Genomic DNA, 21,935 nt, shown 5'->3' with positions numbered 1-21,935 from the left:
AAAATTGTGGAAAAAGTGACTTTAAGTTAAAAATTAGTGTTTTTATTACGGAAAAAAGTTGTAAAAATCAGCTAATAATGTTGTTGTTGTGTCGTTACGATAAATAAATAAGCGCTCATGTACAAATATCCAAAGAAAATGCAAATAAATAATAACAACAAATGGTAGAAGCAAAACAAACAGAGGTTTCTACATGAAAAATTATACCTGCAATGATATTATGATTGTTACAATTTTATAAATATCAAAAGAAAATTCAACATTTGTGATACGAAAAAAAAAAAATAAATAAAATAAATATTTCAAAGACATTTTTCTAACAAAGAAAAATTGAAAGTGCAAAAAAAAAAAATGTCAGAAAACAAGCAGAAAGATGCCTCAGAAATGAGTGAGTCAGAATATGCGAGGGTGGGAATCGCGTTGTGGCTGAACAACAAACCACTTGAGGCAGAAGATCACTTTAAGAAACGCAAGAATAAATTGCAAGTCGAAGCTGGATATACATTTATATCGTTTTTGGTAATAAGAACATCCATATTTGATTGAAATTTATATTTATTTTACATTTTAATAATGATAAATATGTAAAAAAAATCCAGAGCACGTATGTGTGTGGTGTCTTTTTTGGATATAAACCAAATGTGACTATTTTTTGTGTTTTGGAATGTGTACGAAATGTGTAGGAGAGTGTTGATGTTAGTTAGGCAGGGACACAAAACGTTCATTTTTTCTTGTTTTATTTTTTAAAGGGAGTGGAAACGACTGGCTTGTCTTAGAAAAAATTAAATTTAAATTTCCATTGCTATTTGTCTGATAAAAAATTATTATTTCAAAATAATTGATTAAATAAATTAAAATCAAAATTTATTTAATTCAATTAAATTAATTAAATTTAATTTAATTAAATTTAGTTTTAAAAAATAAAAAGAAAATAAAAATTAAAGCAAATTTAAAAAAAAGGGTAAAAAAGTTTAAAAAATATGCTCAATATGATTGGAAGTATAAAATACCGTAATGTAGATAATTCTTATGGAAAAAAATAATCCGTTCTATTAACGAAAATAGGTTTTAAAATTCGGCCTATTAACATATTTACGTAAAAATTTTTAACGAAATTTCGAAATTTTTCAAGATTTTTAACAAAAATTTTGAGAATGAATTATTTTAATGCATTTTTATTAATTTATTTAATGATTTTACGTCTAAAAATTTTTAAAATTTAATGGAAAAATATTGTTCTATTAACTTCAAAATTGATGTTCCATTAATTATTAGCATTTTTTGAATTTATAACGGATTTTTTTCCATAAGAATTATCTACATTACGGTAGTATAAATTCGTCACGTAATTGAATAAAGTACTTTTAATTGAAAAAAAAAATTAATTGATTGTTTTCAAAGACTGAAAAAAAATATTATAATTAGAATTTTTTGAAATTCTTTTAAAAAATCATATTTTTTCATTTGTTATATAACAAAAAAAAAGAGCAGAACAGAAAGCTCAAAATAAAAAAAATAAGTTTACAGCTTGACAGTTGGTTTAAAGCTTTTTAGGCTTTTATAGCGAGTTAGGTTTTGAAATATGTACAATTAAAAAGTTTTTCCTCCGTTTGAAACTTCAGACTCAAAAACTTTTTTTAGGATTTTGTATGAAAAAGTGAACAATATTTTTAGAAATTTAATTTTAAAAATAAAAGTTTTTATTGAAAGCTTTATGTTTTAAGAATTTTTTTTAATTTAAAAAAAAAAAAAAAAAAATAATTTTAGTATTTATTTTTTCACCGAAACTTTAAATCTTTTTGACCTCCAATTTAATTTTTTTTTAAATAAAATTAATTATCTTTGGTGCGGTTTTAATGAAATAAATAAAAAAAAATAAAATACTGAATGGCCTGCCTAACACAATACAGCAATTCCTACAAAATACGATATTTTTTTTTTCAAAAAAATACTACAAGGACAAGGTGGCTTATGAATGCAATATATCTCTATTGATTTTTTATTATTTTTATTTTTCGCTTGATTATATTTAAAATGTTAATAGATAGTCTCGGTTTAAAAAAAAACTATACCAATTTTAGAATGCGATAATCTCATGGGAGACCAACAAAATCGAAGACGCACAAAGACAATTACGTGAACTAGATAAGCACTGTGCCAGTGAAAATGGCTGGCTAAAGACTGTCCGTGTGAAACTTTTTGGCAGTAATTCACCGGCAAAAACGCTAGCGCAAACATTAGAAGAGCAAATTATCATGGCAGACTCGCAACTATGCTCGTCCATTCTGGTTGGCTTGACGCAGGATATCGGAGGGTAAATTTCGCGCAAATGAATTTTTTTGAAAAACTTAACAAATTTTGACGGTTTTTGTAGAATGATGAAGGCTGGTTGGAGTTTAAGGAAAGCATGGAAGCTGTACCAGACGAGTTACACGCAAATCAGCGAGCTGTACCGACAGAAATTTCAATCGAATTTACATAACAATACGAATCACAAGCATCATCGACGGTGGAGCAGGGAGGAAGAGGATAAGGCGGACCACGATTCGTCGTCCAAAGACGATATACAGTAAGAAATTATGTTAATAATACAATTTTCTATGCCACCGCACAAGTATCTCTCGTCTCAAAAGACAAACTTTTTTTTCGAGAGCCCTTCGGCAGACTCGTTATATCTGCGTGAAGAGTCCTTTCGAGAAAATTGAACAAATTGACATTCATTCAATTTTAGGCCGTATCCATTACCGACGGACTCACCTTCACATTGCTATGACATTCCATCATTCGTGATTGACGACAATGACGACAAGACTAAAAATAATGGGCACACTTCAGCTGATAATGCTGCTGCTGCAACGAGCACAAGTAGCGCGACAACTGATGCAAATGCCGTTACGACGACGACGACAACTACAACACCAAAAATGCCAAAAAGCTTTACAACAACATTTTCTGATGCCATTCAACAACAACAACAACAATCAAACAGTAGTCCGTCCACGGATAATTATCCAGCGAACAATTCAACGAGTGACACAGATAACGCTTCGGCCGTCATCACGGCACGTTGTTTGAACAAGAATGCGAGTCTCGATGACGAGCTGGGTGGCAAGAGTTACAGACAAAGTGTCACAACGAGTTACAGCATGAATGAGTTTGAGCCACCTTACTCCTCGTCGTCGTATCATCATCAACACCCGAACGCTTATCAGTACCATCATTACCGCAGTCAGTGTCAGAATATCAGCAAAGAGGATTTGCAACGACTTATGTCCGCTGTTTCCTTTGGCTATGGACTTTTTCAGTTGTCCGTATCTCTATTGCCGCCAAATCTACTGAAGCTGATAAGTTTTTTCGGTTTTGAGGGTGATCGGCGAACAGGAATTACTTGCTTGAAACATTCGCGGCAAAGTGATGACATGCGAGCGCCATTAGCAACGTAAGTCATAAATATTTTTTTTTCCTCTGTTTTTTTTTCTATACGTAAAAAAAATTAATTAAAAAAACAATGAAAACAAAAATGAAAATTAAAAAAAAATAATTTAAAAATTTAAATTAAATATAAAAAAATTAATTTAATTTACAAAATAAATTTTTAATAATTTTTTTTTGGTAAATCAAATTATTTTTTTCATATTTTTTAGAATTTTAATTTTTTTATTTAACTATTTTCAACAATTTTTGATCGATTAATATTTTTTTAAAGATGATAATAAATTTAAAAAAATATAAAATATCGATTATGTAAATAAAATATTAAAAACTGTTAACATTTTAGTACTGTTAAAACCAAATTTCTTTAAAAAATAAAATTTTAAATCATTTTTAATAAAAAATTTTCTTCCTTCTTCATTTTTAAAATAAATGTAGAAGTAGGTACAAAAAAATTGAAAATTCAGTTTTTTGTGAAACAAAAATTTTTTACAAACAAAATCAAAAACAAATTTAAGAATAAATAAAAAAAAAAAAATCTAAAAACAACCTAAAAATTGCAATTCGTACGTAATTCTAATTTTTTTCTGCACTTTCTATTTTTAAAATAGAAAAAGATAAAAAAGTTTAAAATAAATTTATCAAAAATCTTACCTGATATAAAAAAATATTTAAATACAGGTTATCACTCTTATGGTACTACACAATTATCACACCTTTTTTCGCGCTGGATGGCACAAATTTGGACTCGGAAATCGAGGAAGCCAATTCGCTGTTGGAGGAAGCGTCACAAGATGGTTTTGGCGAGGCCGCACTTTTTCTCTTCTTCAAAGGACGCGTGGAACGTCTCAAGGTAAGTTTTTTTTTTAATTTTTCGTTGTTGTTGAACATCATTCATTTGCGTGTTTTCTGAAAGCCTTTCATCTTCATTAAAAATGCATCGCATGAGGATGTGTGTGGTGGCATGGCAGACATGTGCTATTTTATTTTAGCTTTCATGTGTTCATAACGCAGACAAGACACAAAGTGCAATAAAATAATAAATAATTAAAGATTGTGCTTGTGATAAATAAAATGAAGCGAGTGACCAACGAACCAACATGCGAGACGTGAGACAATTAAAATTCAATTTACTCTGGCCGATAATCCTACTTCTTCTTTCGTGTGTGTCTCGTGGCTTTTGATGTGCGAGTGTTGGACTATTTGTGAACAAAAACACCGTTATTTTCGTCAAATTAAAAATAAACTCCGGAAAAATCAATAAATCTACTATTATATTACGACGACGATGAGGATTGTTTTGCATGTGAAACTCGTAGATACGAGTTGTAAATGGCATGGAATGTGTTGCAATCATAAAAATAATCTAATTAAAGGACGCGGATCGTTTTGGTGTATGGCGTTCAAATGTAAAATGGTAATTTATAACGCGGAAAGGTGTGCTAAAATTGTGTGTGCAATAATTTAGAATGTTCGATGCTAGTGCATTTTGAAGAAGTTTTGACAGATTTGGGAAAAAATGAAGCCAAATTAAATATTTCAGTTTTAAACATTTATGATTTTTTTTTTTGCTGTCAGGACTGTAAAAAATTATGATTTGAACTTTTTTATGATTTTAATTTTTTTTTTTTTACTTTTTGTTACTTTTTTTATGAGAAAAGGTATTATTAAAATTTTTATTGTTAATTTTTGATGTTCTTAAACGATGTTTAAAAAATTAAAAAAAAAATAATTTGACATTAAAATAATTTTAGTTCACGTTATTTTAAAACTTTTACGTCAAACTTCAACTTCAACAAAATTATTTTTTTTTATTTTGTAAATTTTATTTTAAAGCTTTTCTTCTTTGAAGTTCCAAATTTTTAAATTTTTGAGAATGATTTTTAATATTTTCGATTTTTTCCCTTATGATTTTCCCACCATATGAAAATGATCAAATATGCAAAAAAAAAAATCAGTCGACAACAAAAAAATTTATTTTTTTCAATTTATATTTCAAAACCTACAAAAGATATTTATCAATAAAACAGACGGACATGAAAACTTTATCAAGTCCAATGCCTTCCCTTGTTGATTTTTCCATTGAAAAGTGCATCATTTATAAATAAAACACAAAGTTTGATGTCCTAGGTACCTAGAAAAGCGAAATGAAATTTTTATGGAAAGAAAAGAAAAAAAAACAGCAAAAAAGTCGTTGTAAACTGAATAGGACGTTCCATTTCAATAAGACTCGAGTGTATAAATAATAAATGAGTCACTTGAAGGGAAAACGTTGGTCAAGGAAAATATTTTCTTTTCATCGACTCTGAAAATAAAAGCATGTAACCCAAACAAAGGTAACTCGCTACAATGGAAATTCAGCAAATAATTAGGTTGAATATCAAATAAAGGTGATTCTTTTGCGGGGTTTCAGATTACCGCGCGCACAAGAAGAGAAATGACCTTTGCCCACATCACGGGGCCCTTGACACGAAAAATCGACGTTCTGTGACATTGTTTGTACAAAATACACAAAAGCGAAATACTTTCCGCGCTATTTAATGTGCCTGCTGCGATAAATCAAACATAGTAACAATTACCCGAAAAAAAAATGTTTTTAGCCCGTTCTGAAAAATGGTGCATGATTAGATTGATTAGATTGCTATTTTCGCACAAAATTTTCATACAAATTAGCTGTATTTGTTACAAAATGTTGCCAGACACAAACATTTGTGTATTTTTTGGCTAGCACTGAGGTCAAGTTAGAACAGCTTTCAAATGAAGTAAAATAAACAATTTTTCTCTGTACACAAATTTTCACATTCCAGCCAGCAATTACCAATTCTATAGTTTATTTAACATGTTTGTTATAACAAGCGCTGCTTATGACGCATTTGTTGTTTTGCGAAAGAGGAAACAAAGGAAAATGTGGCTTTAAATGTCGGATTAGCTGAGCTTTGATGACCATTACTCGTATCTTTCGGCGAATTTCGATGAAAAATTATCGTTTTCCGGCAAAGGTACCGTCCCATAATAAAACTTTTTGGCTTCTCTGCATGTCTTTGATTTGTATGCAGACCATTATTGGAGTCAATTATATCATAATATAAAGAAAAATTGTCGTTTTCCGAGTGTCTTCAAGGAAAAGTTTGTCCTCTTCTTTCAAGTCAGTCGCAGATTTATTGCAGTTTGTAGTTCTTTTGTCATATTCGGACACATAATAATATTTTTGTTGTCGACAAAGAGCCCATTCGGAGAAGACAGTTTATCAAAATGAAATTACCCGGAAACAATATAATTGAAACAATTTCGATAGTATCACCAGTTCTTCATAGTTCGGCGAACAGCAAAAAAAATGTATATTTGATGGCATGAGGATGAAAATCCGGGTGATGACCCCGAACTTTTGTAATTTATTTTCATACAAAACACAAGCTGTTCCAAGAATTTTATTGAGAGAGAATAAGAGAAAATCCTTCCTTGTACTGAAAATGTACTTGCTATATGAGTTCATGTTCAACTTTCATCGTTACAATTTTTCGTAACATTTTTTTTTTGAAAGCATGCAAAAAAAAAAAGGAAAAATAAAGCTAATTGTCGTTTGACACGAATTACATCAATGTACATGTTGCTGACCTGTCATTTGGTTTCCTTCGTATTTTTTTTTTTTGTAATTTGCTTTGACGTTGATACGTAAAATGAGATAAAAGTTTCCTGGTAATCGGGATTACCCATTGTCTGAGATATGAAAAACCAATAAAATTTATTCGATGAGGCAGGAACAATTTTTAAAAATGTTTCTTTGAAGATCAGTTTTCCCAAGATAACTAGCAATTTTGGTTTTAGATTGATACTGATAACAATTTCATCTTTTTCATAATTTCGCAAAAAATTCAAAGAGTTTGAGATAATTTTGATATATTCGTCTTTTCAAATTTTTTTATTATACTTTGTTTTATTTTTTTTTCACTTTTATTTTATGATTTTTTTTTACTCTTAAAATTTTTTTCCTTGAATTTTTTTATTTTTGAATTATTTTGAATTCTTTGGTCGATTAACTTTCGAGAGATAATAAAAATAAATAATTTTGAAAAGTATTTTTAATTTTTTTCATATTTTTGCTTTTCAATATTCAAAAGAATGTATAAAAAATTTTAAAAAATTCTTAAAAAAAAAAATAGAAAATACCTACAAATTTAAATAATTTTTGCGAATTTTTCAATGATTTTTTTCAAAATAATTAAATTTTAAATTAATTTTTTTTATACCTAATTAACCTAATTTTTAATTTTTGTTAAAAACTGGATGAAAATTACAAAATTTAATTTATTTTTTATATTTTTTTGAAGTTTAAAAACTCATACTTTAAAAGACTTTTTGAATTTTTAATTTTTTCAATCAAAAAATGGCCATTGTCACTATTAATTAGTCTCACCTGAGATTTTCTGAAAAAAATAGTGATGAAATGTGAAAAATTTTCCAAAATTACACTTTCCTTCATGTCTAAAAATAGAAATTGGTAAAATAAATATCGCGATTAAACGTCTATCTCAGAAAAAAACAACATAAAATACCAGTCGTCTCCATGTCTTGCTTTTTCGCCTCCACCGTATCATGATTTACCAACTCAAGTCATTCACAAGTGATTAAATTCTGCAAACAACTCAACATTAAATTGTATTTACTCAATTTTTCATTTTATTTATTTTATTTTATTTTTCTCGTGTAGTCAAACATCCCGGCTGCCGTCGTGGCTTACGAGACGTCTCACAGAAAATCTATGCAACGTGAAATAAAATTATTGTGTCTGCACGAAATCGGTTGGTGTCGCTTAATTCAACTGGAATTTGGCAAAGCAATGAACCACTTTGAGGAACTCAAGTATGTCTTCATGTTTCAATGAAATTTAATTATTGTTATTTCATTCCATTATTTCCACAAAATTAAATTTCAACTTTTTTAATTTTATGCATTACAAACTGCTGCTCGTTACCTGACAACGTAATGAAAAATTATGGAAAATTAAAAAAAAAAAAAAATTTTAGACATCACAGTCAATTCTCGAAGAGCTTTTATGCCTACATGATGGCAATTTGTCAAGCGGCGCACGGCAATATGGAGAATTTAGTGGCGGCTAGAGAGGAAATTTATGGATTTATCAGTAGTTCGTACATGAAGGTATGTAGGTTATTGCCGCATGTTAACGACGTGTGACGTTTAATTTGTTCATATTTATGTCTCATTTACTTAATTTACTTATTTTTCTTCTATTCTCTAACAAGAGAAACTTTAATTGAGAAAAAAATGTACCAAAAGTCTTGTCATTTGGAGAAGGGAAAAAAGGCATTTATTCTAATTTTAACCGTTTTATTAACTTTTTCATTAATTTTTGTACAAAGGACATACAAATAATTAGATTTAGTTCGCTTTTCTTACAAATTATCTACTTTACTCTCCCGTATGGACTCTTTGGTATCACGAAACGCACTAATTTTGCACTAACGCCCCCCGCTTGCATTTCCTTTGTGTGTAGCAAAGAGTCCATTGCGTCACGTTTTTCCGTTCGACACACAATTCTACTTAGAACATCTCTTCTTCTTGTTACTTTTTCCACAAAGGACTTTTGGGACGAGTTTGTATTCGAACAAACACCCAACACCGCCGTCTATTTACAGGATTCGCAAATCGAAAAGTACATCTTGCGACGCGTCAGCAAATTGCCGCTGGAGGAAATTGAACGTGAAAAATTCGAGCAAATTTACTGGAAATATCTCGTGTACGAGATGCTCATCATGTGGAATGCCATCAATAGTTGCAGCGAGGACACGCTGAAAGTCATCATGGAGGACTGCAAGCGACCGACGCGCGATTTGCTGAACGAGCCGATGAAGGGCCTGGCAAAATTAGTACTTGCCACATGCCATACTTGCCTCAAGGAGTACGACGAAGCGATAATTGCGTATCGCGAATGCATCGAACAGCGCGGCGAGTTGCTGGATGACTTGCATGTATCGGCGTTCGCGCATTTTGAGCTTGCAACGTTGCTGTTGAAGCATAAAAATGACGTAAGAATTTAATTTTTTTAAATGAAATTTTTAATTTAAAATTATTTTTGAAACAGAAACAAGAAGCAAGACGACTGTTGACGCACGTTCAGAACAATTATCACAACTACGATTTTGAAAATCGCCTGGGAATTCGCGTACATTCCATGCTGAAGTCCATAACATGAGACAAGGACGACGAGCAGGACGTCAATTGTTGTATCAGAATCTTTCAATGTGATGTTAATATTTAAGACCACACACGAAAATCACCCAAAGCAAACCTGAAATCGATGTTACCCTCGTTAAACTAATGAATCACCGTGAAAAATTAATTTGGGCTCAAAAAGTTTGAGTTTATTTCAATTTTGCTCAAAATGTGTTTTGAAATACTGAAAAAAGGTGAAACGATGAAATTCAGACCTTTTGAGCCCATTATACTTTAAAATGTTCTCCAGTCGGTGTCCACATAAAATATTTATATTATAAAAATGCAAAAAAAAAACTAGTCTAAAATTTAGGCAAACAGAGCTTCTAACGATAAACCAAAAGTCTTAATGCTTAGCAATACCTTACTAAAAAAATTATGAGGAAAATTTAATAATTTACAGAAAATTGAAAATCATCAAAGGTTTCCATCTCATATTTAACTATGAGAATTCGACTGAAAATCCCAAAAAATTATAAATTTTTTAAAACCAATTTAAAAAAGTTTTGAAATATTTTTTTCAAACAAAATAAAATATTTTTATACCTTATTAATTAATTAAATTAAATTTTAAATTTATTTGAAGTTTTTGATATTTTGAATTAAAGTTAAAAATTTAAAAAATTAGAGTTTCATAAAAATAATTGTCGAAAGATTTTAAAAATTAAGTATAAAAAAAACTAACAAATAGTCATTTTTATGATTTTTTTAAAATTAATTTTATTTTATTTTTCGACTGAAGTATCCGATTTTATTTTTTAGTTCAATTAGAAGGACCCAAATTTAAAAAAATTAAAATATTTTTTGGATTTACAGCCGATTTTCTCGAATTCTCATAGCCAAATAAAATAATAAAAAATAAAATAAAAACGAATAATGCAACTTTTCCTTATGATATTAACAAATTGCCTAAAAATAGTCCTTAATAATAGAATTTTACGTTAAATAATTTATAACTCGTTATTTATTCAACAAATTGTTTGTTATTTATGAAAAATATTAAATAATTTATTTCGTAAAAAAATAGTTCTATTAATTAATGTTATTAAAACCGATAAAACAAATAAAAAGAATTTAAACCAAATCTCTTAAAAAAATAGTCTTTTATCAACTCTCAGCAAGCCTTTTCCGAATAATTCGATTTTTCAAATTAACTTGTATCAAATCGTCTCCTTGCGTAATTTGCGACATTGCGTGAACCAAAATTACCGGTTTGTAATTCTCTTTAATGTAATCTGCCATTTTCAGCAGACTCACTTTAACTGACGAATGTAAACTTCCGTCACAGAGTCCCGTTGGACGACGTTTCGGTAAATTATGTTGCTTTTCCAGTTTCATTTGGAGTTTTTGCAGCTGAATCATCAAATGTCGCGAATGAACAAGTTGCCCATCGGTGACTTTTCGGTACTTGAGCTCACCATTGATTTCGACAACGCGAGTGGATCTCGGTGGAAAGTTGAAATTTCTTTGGTACATTAGTGGAATGGACAGTTTTTCATCTGGAAGGCTTTCAGAACCTTCGTAGGAGAGTGAATTTAGTAAGTCTTCATCGCGATCCCAGAATCCAATGACTGATAATTGACCTAAAAATAGAAAATTAAGGTTTTAATGGTCTTTAAAGGGGGGAAATAAATTACCGTAATGAGCTGAAGCGGGATGTGGCCACAGAACCAGCTCCTCCACCAATTTAAATTCGTAATGTTTGCATTCTTTTGGGATTTTAAATGCTAAATTTCGAGACATTACTGGCGGGAAATATTTTTCAAGTGTTTTTTAAGTTAAAATTGACCTTGATTCACATGCTTCATTTAAAAAATTAATAAACGGGATGATTTTCTAATAATTTTTATATAAATTTTCATGAAAAATCCCTTAAAATTCAATGAAAATCGAGAAAATTAGGAAAAAAAATATCAAAACAATAATACGGAGATTTTTGCAAATGCGTACAGGTACCATTGCCCGTTGCACAATTGTCAATTTTAACCGACCCGAGGCACATCCGGCCGAATTCCCAATTGTGACATGGGTAATGTTAATAATTTGTCAACAATCAAAAAATTTGCGAGAAAGAAAAAAATGTAAAAACTTAGTGATAAACCACAGCAAAAATATCGTAAATCGTATTAAATGACTTGGAATTGACCAAGCGTGTGATAATGGGTGAAAAGAATTCGAAACCATCCTGCATTACGTACGAAGATAGCTTGAAACGAAGTAAGTTGAAATTTTTCCACACATATACGCAATAAAATGTCAGACCTAATTAATTATTTTCTTTCGTTGTCTCGGGCATTATCACCCCTTTATTCGTTCTTGTCGTGCCAAAAGCCACGCAGCACCACGACAAACAGCGCGATTCGCGTTTTTCATTGTCTTTGGTGGGCAAATAGACGGTGCATTGCAAGAAATACGAGAAAAATTCGTAGTTTTGTTGTGAATAGACAAAAAAACAGACAATTTTTTTTACTGATGCATACATGTCTTGCATACGTAACATCCACCACATATGAATATGGATAAACAACGTTGTCGTACGATAATTTGCTTCTTTGTACGTGTATGTTGTTGCCTGTTCAATTAAATAATGTTCGGGTCAATTATCTATTCTATTTTTTGCGACGATTTTTCAAGAATGTTCGTCATTGGGACGCGAGTCTGGAATCTTAATGAGATGCACCAGGCGTAGTAACCTTGAACTCATTATCGTCGATGTCGTTAGTCACCATTTCGAGCACAATGAACGAGTGTGACAGGTGCATCGAATATTCTCTTTGTTGTTTTCCTGTCATCATCGCGCAATTCCCATCATATATTAACTCTTTTTTTCTGTTTTTATTTTTTTTCAGTATCACCAGCCGAGTTAGAGCGATTAAAAGAGGCATTCAAGCGATCGTCCGGAAGTGGAAGTCAGACATTGAGTAAAAGTGCCTTCATCCAAGACGTGTTATGTGAAAGTGTGCCATCGAGTGTTGCGGACTGGCTTTTTGCGGCATGTGGAGGCACCGCGAAAGGCATCGCCTTCAAGGAGCTCGTGTGTGGCTTGGTGCTACTAACAAAGGGAACGCTAGATGAGAAAATTAAGTAAGTCTTAAATTATTACCTGTGTTTTTTTTCTTTCATTGTGTACACATAATATAATCGTAACCAAGTACGGACACACATATATACCACACGTGATAACAATAACAATACAAAATTGAATTTTTATTACATTATGAAAAAAAAGTAAACATGATTGTGAAGATTGCATCCAAGAAGGTCAAACTCAAGTACGGTTTAAATGCAATTCGAAAAAATTTTGTGACTGACTTATAAGTTTAAAATTTAAATAACGATTGAGGAATTATTAAAAATCAAATTTTGACCAAAAATCGGTATTTTCGCAAAATATTTAGTAGTAAAAAGGTTTTTTTTTACTTTTTCATATGAAATTGTCAACAAAATTTTTGAAAATTGAAATCTTTGACTTTTTTTTAATTTTCATCTTTTTTGAAAGATTTTTGGCTGAAAATTTCTTTAGATTTTTTTTTTATTTTTAAATTTTCGGTCTGATAGTTTTTAAAAATTTTACTAAATTATGGACAAAAATTAATATTTTCTTTATTTTTTGTCCCATCAGGATTTTAATGAGGTTGAAAAAAAGTTTTTATTTGTTTTTTTTATAATCTTTTTTAGACGCGAAATGATAATTCTTTTCAAATTTGAGCCGACTTGAACTCAAAATTGAAGAAAAATTGACTTTAAAAAATAGAAAAAAAATTAGAAAATTTTAAAAATAAAATTAATTTTAATCCGTTTGTTGATCATGATTATAATGAAAAATATATTTTCTTTTTTTGCATAAAAGTGTAAAAATTTTTTAATTTTTAAATATTTCTCATTTTAGTAATTTTCAATTGAAATTTATATTTAAAAAATTTAAAAAAAAATTATCCTATTTTGTTTCAAAAAAAAAAAAAAAAAAAAAAAATCAAACGAAACTATTGATTTTTATTTAAATTATTCCCTTATTGTTAAAAAAAAATGTAGAAAAATTAATTTGCAGTTCGCAACTCGTATTTTTATTTGCTAAAAAATTTGTCATAATGATGTGCAAAAAAGCAGGTTTGCATGTCGTTGGAATTTCCGGCATTCAATAATATTTTCAATAACAGTCAGGCGCGATCTTCACACGATCGATGTACGTTATCAACCAAACACGTAATAAAAACAGCGAATTATCAAGAATAATAGTTATTTATTGTTATTATCTAAAAATATAATGAAAAGCAAAAGGCATTACTACACATCTCCAATATGACTTTAATGTAGTCTCTAGGTCATATCAATTTATATCTTCTGTGTTTTTTTCTCTTCTCTTCTTTAATTTTCGTAACACACAAAAACAAACATTGTAATTGTCTCTTTTTTTCATTTGTAGATTCCTATGGACACTTTATTGCAACGAATCCGGCACACACATCATCAAATCGGATTTTCAACGTCAACTTCAGACAGAGGCCACATACCAAAGTAACAACATTCTCACAACAACAACAACAACAACAAATGGATATTCGACAAGCAACTCGCAACAAGCAATATTATACAACAAATACCAAGTCTCACTATTCGGACAAAGTGATCGCGTAACATTTGAGCAATTTAAATCATGGATAACGATACACAAGGACGCCACAATTCTCTCAAAATGGCTCTTAGTGGAGACGTGTGTGCAACTGACATCCGATCAGGATACGCCAACGTTCTACCAAAGTCTAGCAGGGGTCACGCATCTCGAGGAAGAAGATATCGAGGATCTGGAGAAGATGTTTTGGAACCTCAAGGGCTCCGCGATGACGGGACAACTTGATATGGAGTCACTTGGGCCATTGATAAGTCCGCCAGTGCCGAAATCCGCATTAACTGGCGTCTTTTTGGCGTTTGATGAGAACCGCGATGGACACATTGACTTTAAGGAGTTGTGTTGCGGCGTGAGTGCCGCATGCCGGGGACCAACTGTGGAAAGAATGAAGTTTTGCTTCAAAGTTTTCGACACGGATCGCGATGGGGTGCTAAGTTTCACGGAAGTGGAACAAATGATCGAGACACTGATGTCCGTGGCGAAGGAAATTGGAAATGGTGCTTTTAAACATTTGAATCGGGATCAAGTTCTGCGCGAACTGCACATGAGACGCGTGACAAAAGTGAACAGCAGTGAAGGCGGAGAGGAAATAACAGAAATTCCTGAATTTAAATTGACACAAGAAGACTTTTTGATGTGGAGTGTCGAGAGTGCGCTAAATTTGGTGCAGCCATTTCTCGATTTGCTCTTCGAAGTGTGCCATATTGTGTTGGGACTGAAGCCGCAATGCAAGCATTTAGAACACGAAATCGTTCGTGGGTGGTTAACGCGCGAAATTAAACGCGGGCTAAAAGTCGGTCAATTTTGGTATCTCATTTCCGGTGATTGGTGGCAAAATTGGCTTCAATGGACGCAACAAAATGGCACCTCAAGTTGCATGCATTGCAAGAGTCTGCCCAAAAATGTCGACGAAGCGATGATTTGTGATGAAAGTTTCACATCAAATTCCACGGAAAGCATGGGAGACCTTCTAAACACGGCAGATTCATCAAGTCTTGGTTCTGGAAGCAGCGGAATTTCAATTGGAAAACAAATAAACGGCCCTCCCGGACAGATTGACAACAATAATTTAGTTTCACCATCAATTTATAAGACCGCAAAAACCCTCACCGGCGAAGGAGGTCGCTTAAAAAAGGACATGCCTCTTGTAGAACACCGGGATTTTGAGTTGCTCCCGGAATCGTTGTGGAAATATTTGTATCTAAAGTACGGCGGGAACTTGCCATTGCCACGCCAAGTCATTCAACCGCCAGATTCTAATCAACTTGAACTGGAATTGTATCCTTTGAACTTGCGTATCTTGCGACATCATCAACCGAACCAGCAGCAACAAAATAACGCGACATCAGCGGCGCCATTTTATTCTGCGATTTCGGGCGGTTATGGGGCTCTTGCTTCAACAAATTATTCGTCATTTTCGTCAGTGTCATCAGCTTTGCAGCCACCCAAGAAATATCTGGCCTACACAGCCGCTTTCAGTAAACTTTCGACCGTCAAGCAAGTCGGCGAATTCTTATGTCAAAACTTAAAATTGAAACAGGAGGATATCCGGTTGTGGCATGTGTCCAATGGCCTTACCACAGATGCCGTTTTTAACTTGTTAGAAGAAGAGCATTTGTCACTTATTGATTTGGACATCAAGGACAACGACGAAATCTTGCTCGAAGTGCGAAACAAAGACTTGACATGGCCCGAAGAACTTGGCTCCCTAACGCAGTCGTCGTTCCTCAACAATCAAGAGCGTCGTAACACAGTTGGATCCATTGTTTCCACCTCGACACACGCTCCCGGAGCCACAGGTTTACACAATCTCGGCAACACATGTTTCATGAATGCCGCGTTGCAAGTGCTGTTCAACACGCAACCACTTACGCAATATTTCCGCCAAAATATGCACATGTTTGAAGTGAATACGACCAACAAGCTCGGCACAAAGGGACAACTCGTGATGCGATATGCGGAATTGCTCAAAGAAGTGTGGACAGCCTCGTCGCGATCAGTGGCGCCATTGAAGCTGCGATTTTGTGTCACGAAAAATGCTCAACAGTTCTCGGGTGGCGGGCAGCACGACTCGCAGGAACTGCTTGCTTGGTTGCTCGACGCTTTGCACGAAGACTTAAATCGCGTAACGGAAAAGCCTTACACGGAACTCAAAGATTCCGATGGCAGAGCAGATGCTCTTGTGGCGGCCGAGGCGTGGAATCAGCATCATGCGCGAAATCAAAGTATCATTGTTGACCTGTTTTATGGGCAATTGAAGTCGAAAGTGAGTTGCTTGACATGCGGCAACGAATCTGTTCGTTTCGATCCTTTCAGTTTGTTAAGTTTACCGTTACCTGTTGAAAATTATGTTTATTGTGAAGTTTTAGGTGAGTTAAAATTTTTATTTCCTTTTTTAAACAAATTTATCAATTTTTTGAATTAAATTTATTTCAAACTTTTTGTCTCAATAAAAAAAATTCGGAAGGGGACAAAATAAAATATGGTTTTGAAATACTTTTTTTTTTATTGAAGATTACTTGTTTTTAAGAATTTTTTAGATTGATCTCAATTTCAAGTGAAAAATGATAAAAAAGCAGTCTAAATAAAAATAGGGCTTAGAAAATATTTCGTTTTTCATAGAAGTCAAAATTTTTTTATTACTGGCGAAGATTTAGAATTTTTTCATCAAAAAATTTTTAATTTGATTTTGAATATTTTTTTTTAAAACTATAAAAAAGTGAAATAAAACATAATTTTTCATTGAAAATCTTAAAACAAAAAAATAAAAATTTCATATTCAGTAATTTTGTGAAAATTGGATAAAACTCATTTTTGGAGAAGATGTCAAAATAAAACTGGTACTTAGATATAAAATATGGGCAAAAAATTTTAAAAAATTTGAAATACTTTTTTACAAAATGAAAATATAAAAAAAATGAAACAATATTTTTTTTCCAAAAACTATTAAAAAAATTTAAAAAAAAAATTGAAAATTTTGAGCTTAAAAACGTCAATTTTTTCCTTATAACGGGTCTGTTATTTTTTCTCAAAAATTTTTCTCGGGAACGAAAGTTCTGAAATTAATTTTTAGTTATTTTTTTGTTCAGAACTATCAAAATTTAAGGAATTTTTAAATTTTTCTGCCTAATTTTTTTTATTTTCTCTTGTTTTTATGAAATTTTTGAGACAAAAAGTTTAAAATAAATTTTAAACTAAAAAAAAACAAAATAATAAAAAATTAAATAAAATAAATAATTTTCTTTTCAGTTATATTCCTTAATGGTTCCGTTCCCATCAAATACGGCTTAAGATTAAATTCCGAGTCCCGCTACTGGGACTTGAAAAAACATCTATCGACACTCTGCAACTTGGAGCCCGAGAAAATGCTGGTGTGCGAATTAGCAAATGCCCAAATCAAGTGTGTGTTGCCGAATGACCTGAAGATAAAAATCAGTACGGCTTTCGAGTTGACGTGCTACGAAGTCCCGACCCTGGAAGAGATTGCACGTGCGCGAGAGGACACCGCTGACATCGCCACCAACATCGAGCAAGGCCTCAAAGACATCCAACGAAACCAAGGTGAGAAATTTCCCAAATCCACTCATTCATCCTTTTTTGGTTGCTATTGTTATGTTTCGTTCCGCCGTTATTTTCTGTTTTATTTTTTAATTTTTTTAAAAAAATGCTTTCATTAAATTATCGCTTCCCTAAAAAAAATTTTTTTGATAGTTTTTCCGGAATGAATTTAACACTAACAATCATATATTCTTGATTTCATTTCAAACTTTCTCTGAATTTTAACACTCAATCAATCAATCAACACATTTAAAATCAAATCAAAAAAGATCTTCTCCTTAAAAATATGTTTAATTTGAAAAAATCAGAACAAAATCAGATGTCGTTGTCATCAGTTGCGTCGTCAATGGTCTCGATTTCGTCGTCGGAGGAGCATGGAAGCGGCAATGGGTCTAGTAATAAGAAAAATCGTAGCGGAAGTGCTGCAAGTGATATTGAAAGATGTGAATGTTACAGTAAGAAAAGAAGACCGGCGAAGGTAAGACGCTGCTTTGGAAATGTCTTGTGCATGCCCCCGAATTTATTGTGTTTCAAGGTAGGAATTTTGATTTTTTAATTTTTTTGTAAGTAGTTTGTAGATTTAATTTTTAGTTTAATTATTTAGAGTAGAATAGATTTTTTTCCATATTATTTTGTGCTTTTTTTGTTGAGTTGTACAGAGATGCGACCAGTCGCCCCCACATGTAAAAATTTTAGGCACCTTTTTTTGTACAGAAAAGTAGCTTGTTTTTTGTAAATATTTTTGAAATTTTTTAAAAAAATTATTTTTTTTTCCAAAAGTTACCATTTTTTGGTAGTTCCTTATTTTTTTACAATTTACAAGATTTTTCTCCACAGGGGTTTGCACAAGACGCTCTTTATCTTGAGAAATCAACTTTAGACAGATAAGCACTTAATAATGTGCCTTTAACTCTTTTCTGTATTTTTTCTTACAAAAATCAAAAATTAACGTATTTTTTTAAACTTTTTTCGTAGAAAAACGAGCAAAACATCAACGACACCGCAACTTTCAAATTCACCAAAATCGAGGACTCGGATTCGCCACCTAAAACTGTCTCCACACTGAATTTACTGAACAACAGCAATAATGATGCCGTTTCTCTCGCGAGTGTCAACATCGACCAATCGTCAAATTCGCGTGAGGATCGTTGCGTCACGTGTGGTCGTGTAATTTTATCCGACGACGATGCAGATTGCGAGCGGAAAATCAGCGAAACGGACAGCGAGCCTGCCTCAATGCAGGACAACTCGAAACTTAAGACGACAAGTTACCTCATGGCAGTGCACCGGAACCTCTGTCGACAAGATACGTATTTTCTGTCGCATCACAAGACGCGACCCGGACTCTTTGGTGTGCCATTGCTAATTCCGTGCTACGAGGGCGTGACAAACAAAGAGCTTTATTGCAGCGTTTGGACACAAGTGTCGCGATTACTGAGCAAATTACCACCAACGCCGCCAGATCAGGCGAATCATGCAACCGATTGTGATGATAGTTTAGGATATGATTTTCCGTTTACGTTGAAGGCTGTTGCGGAGGGCGGGCGCGTGTGTTGTTTGTGTCCCTGGAGTAAATTTTGTCGCGGATGTGAGATTCCGTGCAACGATGAACCGTTGTTGGAGGGATTTCTTCTGAAAAATGGTAAATTTAAAATTTTTTTTTTATTTTTGTTGAAAAAATTACTAATTAATTTTTTTTGTAGTGACACCTGAAATTACAGGATCTCGTGAACCAACACCTAATTTGGGAAATCGAACGTCAAGTCGTGCATCTCAAAGATCCGCTGGAAAGAACAATCTAAGCAGTTTAATCAATCTGAATAACATCAATTTGGCAATTGATTGGGATCCTACGGCGCTTCATTTGAGATATCAAAGCAATCGAGAAAGGGTAAAAAAATATTTTCTTTTAAATTTAAAAATTAATATTAAAGTCTGCTCTTAATTTATTTTAAGCTTTGTTCCCCCTTGAAAAGTCAAAATGATTTTTTTTAATTTAAAATTAATTGTTTTTTCATATTTTTTCAAGGAAGAAAATTTTTTAAAAATAAAATTGAAAATCGAATTTTTTTCTTCTTTAAAATTTCAAATAATTTTTGGACCTTGAAATTCTCTGATATTAATTCTAGAAAAAATATTTTTAATAGAAAACACAAAAATTTTTAAAATTTTATTTTCATGAAAAAATTATTTCAAAATTTTTTTTTTTTTTTTTTATTTTGAAAAAAAGTTCGTGCTTTTTTTTTTTTTCGAAAAAAGTTTGATCATTAAAAAACATCAATTATTTTTTAAAAAAAATGTTTGAATTTAGTCATTTTATATGAAAAAATATTTCACCTGAGTTAATTTTTTTTTATTTAGGAGAAAAAATCAGAAATAATTTTAGAGAAGCCTTAATATAAAAGAATATTTTTTTTTAATAATTTTTTTTACCACTTCTAGATATGGGAAGAACACAGTTCCATTGCAATTTGTCGAAAACAACAAACTGACCCGATAGATTTGGATTACTGTCTGAGGGCATTCACATCTGAAGAACAACTGGAACAATGGTATCACTGTTCGCATTGCAAGGGAAAACAACCAGCTACCAAAAAGTTGCAAATTTGGAAGTTACCGCCGATTCTTGTAAGAATTTTCATTCAAATTTCTCAAACCGCTTTTACTAATAAACTTTTTTTTTTAGATTGTTCATCTAAAGCGCTTCAACTACGTTCACAACAAATGGGTCAAATCACAAAAAGTCGTCAATTTCCCCTTTCAAAACTTCGATCCAACCCCATATCTGGCCTCTGTACCTCAAGAAACGATTTTGCGGCATCGCGAATTACTGGAACAAGAAGCTCTGGAATCAAAGAACCTGTGTAACGTCGATTGTACCGAAGAAATTAACGAATTTGACCGGGAATCGGAAATTGCGTCGCATATCGATGCATTAACGGAAAACGACAACGCAAGTGCGTCAAATGCCATCGACACGAATGACAGTAGTGAGTTGCTGAAAGACGTGGTGGAGCCGCAAATGGCCGAGGTGCTAAAAGAAAGCAAAACTAAGAGGAATTCCGTGCTTGCAAGTAGTCGAAAAAGTATCACAAAACCGCTGGGACGCCGAAAAAGACTTGTTTCGACGAGTCTTACGAAAACACCCGTGTTTGATGACGAACTGAAAGATTATCACAATCACAACTTGAAGGAGGACGAAGATCCGTTCGACTTGAAGTACAACTTGTATGCCGTTGTCTCGCATTCGGGACTCCTCAATGGCGGACACTACGTGGCATATGCCGCCAATCCAAATAGTTCCTGGTATTGCTACAACGACAGCTCTTGCCGCGAAATTAATTCACAACAACCACCTAATATCGATCCCAGTACGGCATATTTGCTGTTTTACGAACGCAAGGGACTCGATTACGTGCCGTATCTACCGAAAATTGACGGTAACCAAATTCCAAATGTGCTCGAGCAGGAAGACGCTGACAGTGATTTGAGGAAAATGTGTGTCATTGCCTAAGGAAAAAATAATTTCTAATATTTTTTTTACTTCAAACAAAAAAAATCACTATTGTTTTGTTATGTTAGACATTTTTGCTAATCAATCATGAATTAGTTGCTATATGTATATGAGAAAATCTATATTTAGAAGAGAGAATCAAATTAATTCGTAAGCAGAGAGTATTGTTTATTAGCTTTAATTGTTATTTAATTCATCAATCCATTTTAATTAAGAACAAAATGCCAGTAAAGCACACAGTTATTGATGATATTAGATAGTCACTTGCAAAAAAATTTAAATGAAAATTGGCAAAAGTCTGAGCAAAAATTTAAAAAAGTGCAATTTTTAGCAGTTTGTAGTCATTTGGAGCTTTTACTATTAAATATTTCAATGAAAATATGCAAAAAAGAGACCATTCCATAAAAATTTAAAATTAATTTTTGTACTTTTTCGTTCAAAATTATGTCGTCAGTCAAAAAAATCACTTAAAATTTAATATTTATGGATATAAAATACGCTTAAAAAAAGAAATGTGCTCGGCAAAATATTCAAAAAATTTAAAAAATATACTCAAAAAATTATTTATGGTTT

At 32.1% G+C, this 21,935-nt stretch overlaps 3 protein-coding genes across 6 annotated transcripts; 2 read left to right on the top strand and 1 right to left on the bottom strand.

The window, feature by feature from the left end:
- The first annotated feature begins 302 nt into the window (after positions 1 to 302).
- LOC134838454 (tetratricopeptide repeat protein 39C-like) lies at positions 303 to 10,582 on the top strand. Of its 3 annotated transcripts, XM_063853985.1 has the most exons (10): positions 303 to 519; positions 2,082 to 2,314; positions 2,375 to 2,569; positions 2,732 to 3,439; positions 4,114 to 4,285; positions 8,141 to 8,292; positions 8,457 to 8,589; positions 9,030 to 9,476; positions 9,533 to 9,692; positions 10,480 to 10,582. In XM_063853985.1, the coding sequence occupies exons 1-9, from the start codon at positions 352 to 354 to the stop codon at positions 9,641 to 9,643; spliced, it is 2,319 nt and encodes a 772-aa protein (XP_063710055.1). In that variant the 5' UTR covers positions 303 to 351; the 3' UTR covers positions 9,644 to 9,692; positions 10,480 to 10,582. The 3 variants fall into 3 exon arrangements, with proteins under 3 accessions (XP_063710055.1, XP_063710057.1, XP_063710054.1); XM_063853987.1 differs by lacking the exon at positions 10,480 to 10,582 and having other exon boundaries at positions 9,087 to 9,476; positions 9,533 to 10,126; XM_063853984.1 differs by lacking the exon at positions 10,480 to 10,582 and having other exon boundaries at positions 9,533 to 10,126.
- Positions 10,583 to 10,623: 41 nt separating this feature from the next.
- LOC134838508 (uncharacterized) lies at positions 10,624 to 11,594 on the bottom strand. Its single transcript, XM_063854051.1, has 2 exons — positions 11,301 to 11,594; positions 10,624 to 11,246 (listed from the first exon to the last, which is right to left on the bottom strand). The coding sequence occupies exons 1-2, from the start codon at positions 11,404 to 11,406 to the stop codon at positions 10,771 to 10,773; spliced, it is 582 nt and encodes a 193-aa protein (XP_063710121.1). The 5' UTR covers positions 11,407 to 11,594; the 3' UTR covers positions 10,624 to 10,770.
- Positions 11,595 to 11,708: 114 nt separating this feature from the next.
- On the top strand, positions 11,709 to 21,820 carry LOC134827069 (ubiquitin carboxyl-terminal hydrolase 32). Of its 2 annotated transcripts, none has more exons than XM_063839604.1 (9): positions 11,709 to 11,880; positions 12,513 to 12,747; positions 14,087 to 16,659; positions 17,540 to 17,851; positions 18,157 to 18,326; positions 18,824 to 19,490; positions 19,552 to 19,739; positions 20,291 to 20,476; positions 20,535 to 21,820. In XM_063839604.1, exons 1-9 carry the CDS (start codon positions 11,823 to 11,825, stop codon positions 21,360 to 21,362), a joined length of 5,217 nt encoding a protein of 1,738 aa, XP_063695674.1. In that variant the 5' UTR covers positions 11,709 to 11,822; the 3' UTR covers positions 21,363 to 21,820. The 2 variants fall into 2 exon arrangements, with proteins under 2 accessions (XP_063695674.1, XP_063695673.1); XM_063839603.1 differs by having other exon boundaries at positions 18,157 to 18,383.
- Positions 21,821 to 21,935: the final 115 nt, after the last annotated feature.

Source organism: Culicoides brevitarsis, chromosome 1 (genome assembly GCF_036172545.1).
Source record: "Culicoides brevitarsis isolate CSIRO-B50_1 chromosome 1, AGI_CSIRO_Cbre_v1, whole genome shotgun sequence".
Taxonomy (NCBI): Eukaryota; Metazoa; Arthropoda; class Insecta; order Diptera; family Ceratopogonidae; genus Culicoides; species Culicoides brevitarsis.
This window is presented reverse-complemented; position numbering and strand designations above follow the sequence as displayed.

What these genes read in the sequence shown, in the direction of transcription:
- LOC134838454 (XM_063853985.1), top strand. Translation starts at nt 352, where the DNA reads ATGTCAGAAAACAAGCAGAAAGATGCCTCAGAAATGAGTGAGTCAGAA. An exon ending in ATACATTTATATCGTTTTTG is followed by an intron (nt 520 to 2,081) that starts GTAATAAGAACA and finishes TACCAATTTTAG; the next exon opens with AATGCGATAATCTCATGGGA. An exon ending in AACCACTTTGAGGAACTCAA is followed by an intron (nt 8,293 to 8,456) that starts GTATGTCTTCAT and finishes AAAAAATTTTAG; the next exon opens with ACATCACAGTCAATTCTCGA.
- LOC134838508 (XM_063854051.1), bottom strand. Translation starts at nt 11,406, where the DNA reads ATGTCTCGAAATTTAGCATTTAAAATCCCAAAAGAATGCAAACATTAC. An exon ending in TCCCGCTTCAGCTCATTACG is followed by an intron (nt 11,247 to 11,300) that starts GTAATTTATTTC and finishes TTCTATTTTTAG; the next exon opens with GTCAATTATCAGTCATTGGA.
- LOC134827069 (XM_063839603.1), top strand. Translation starts at nt 11,823, where the DNA reads ATGGGTGAAAAGAATTCGAAACCATCCTGCATTACGTACGAAGATAGC. An exon ending in ATCAAAGCAATCGAGAAAGG is followed by an intron (nt 19,740 to 20,290) that starts GTAAAAAAATAT and finishes TACCACTTCTAG; the next exon opens with ATATGGGAAGAACACAGTTC. An exon ending in GGAAGTTACCGCCGATTCTT is followed by an intron (nt 20,477 to 20,534) that starts GTAAGAATTTTC and finishes TTTTTTTTTTAG; the next exon opens with ATTGTTCATCTAAAGCGCTT.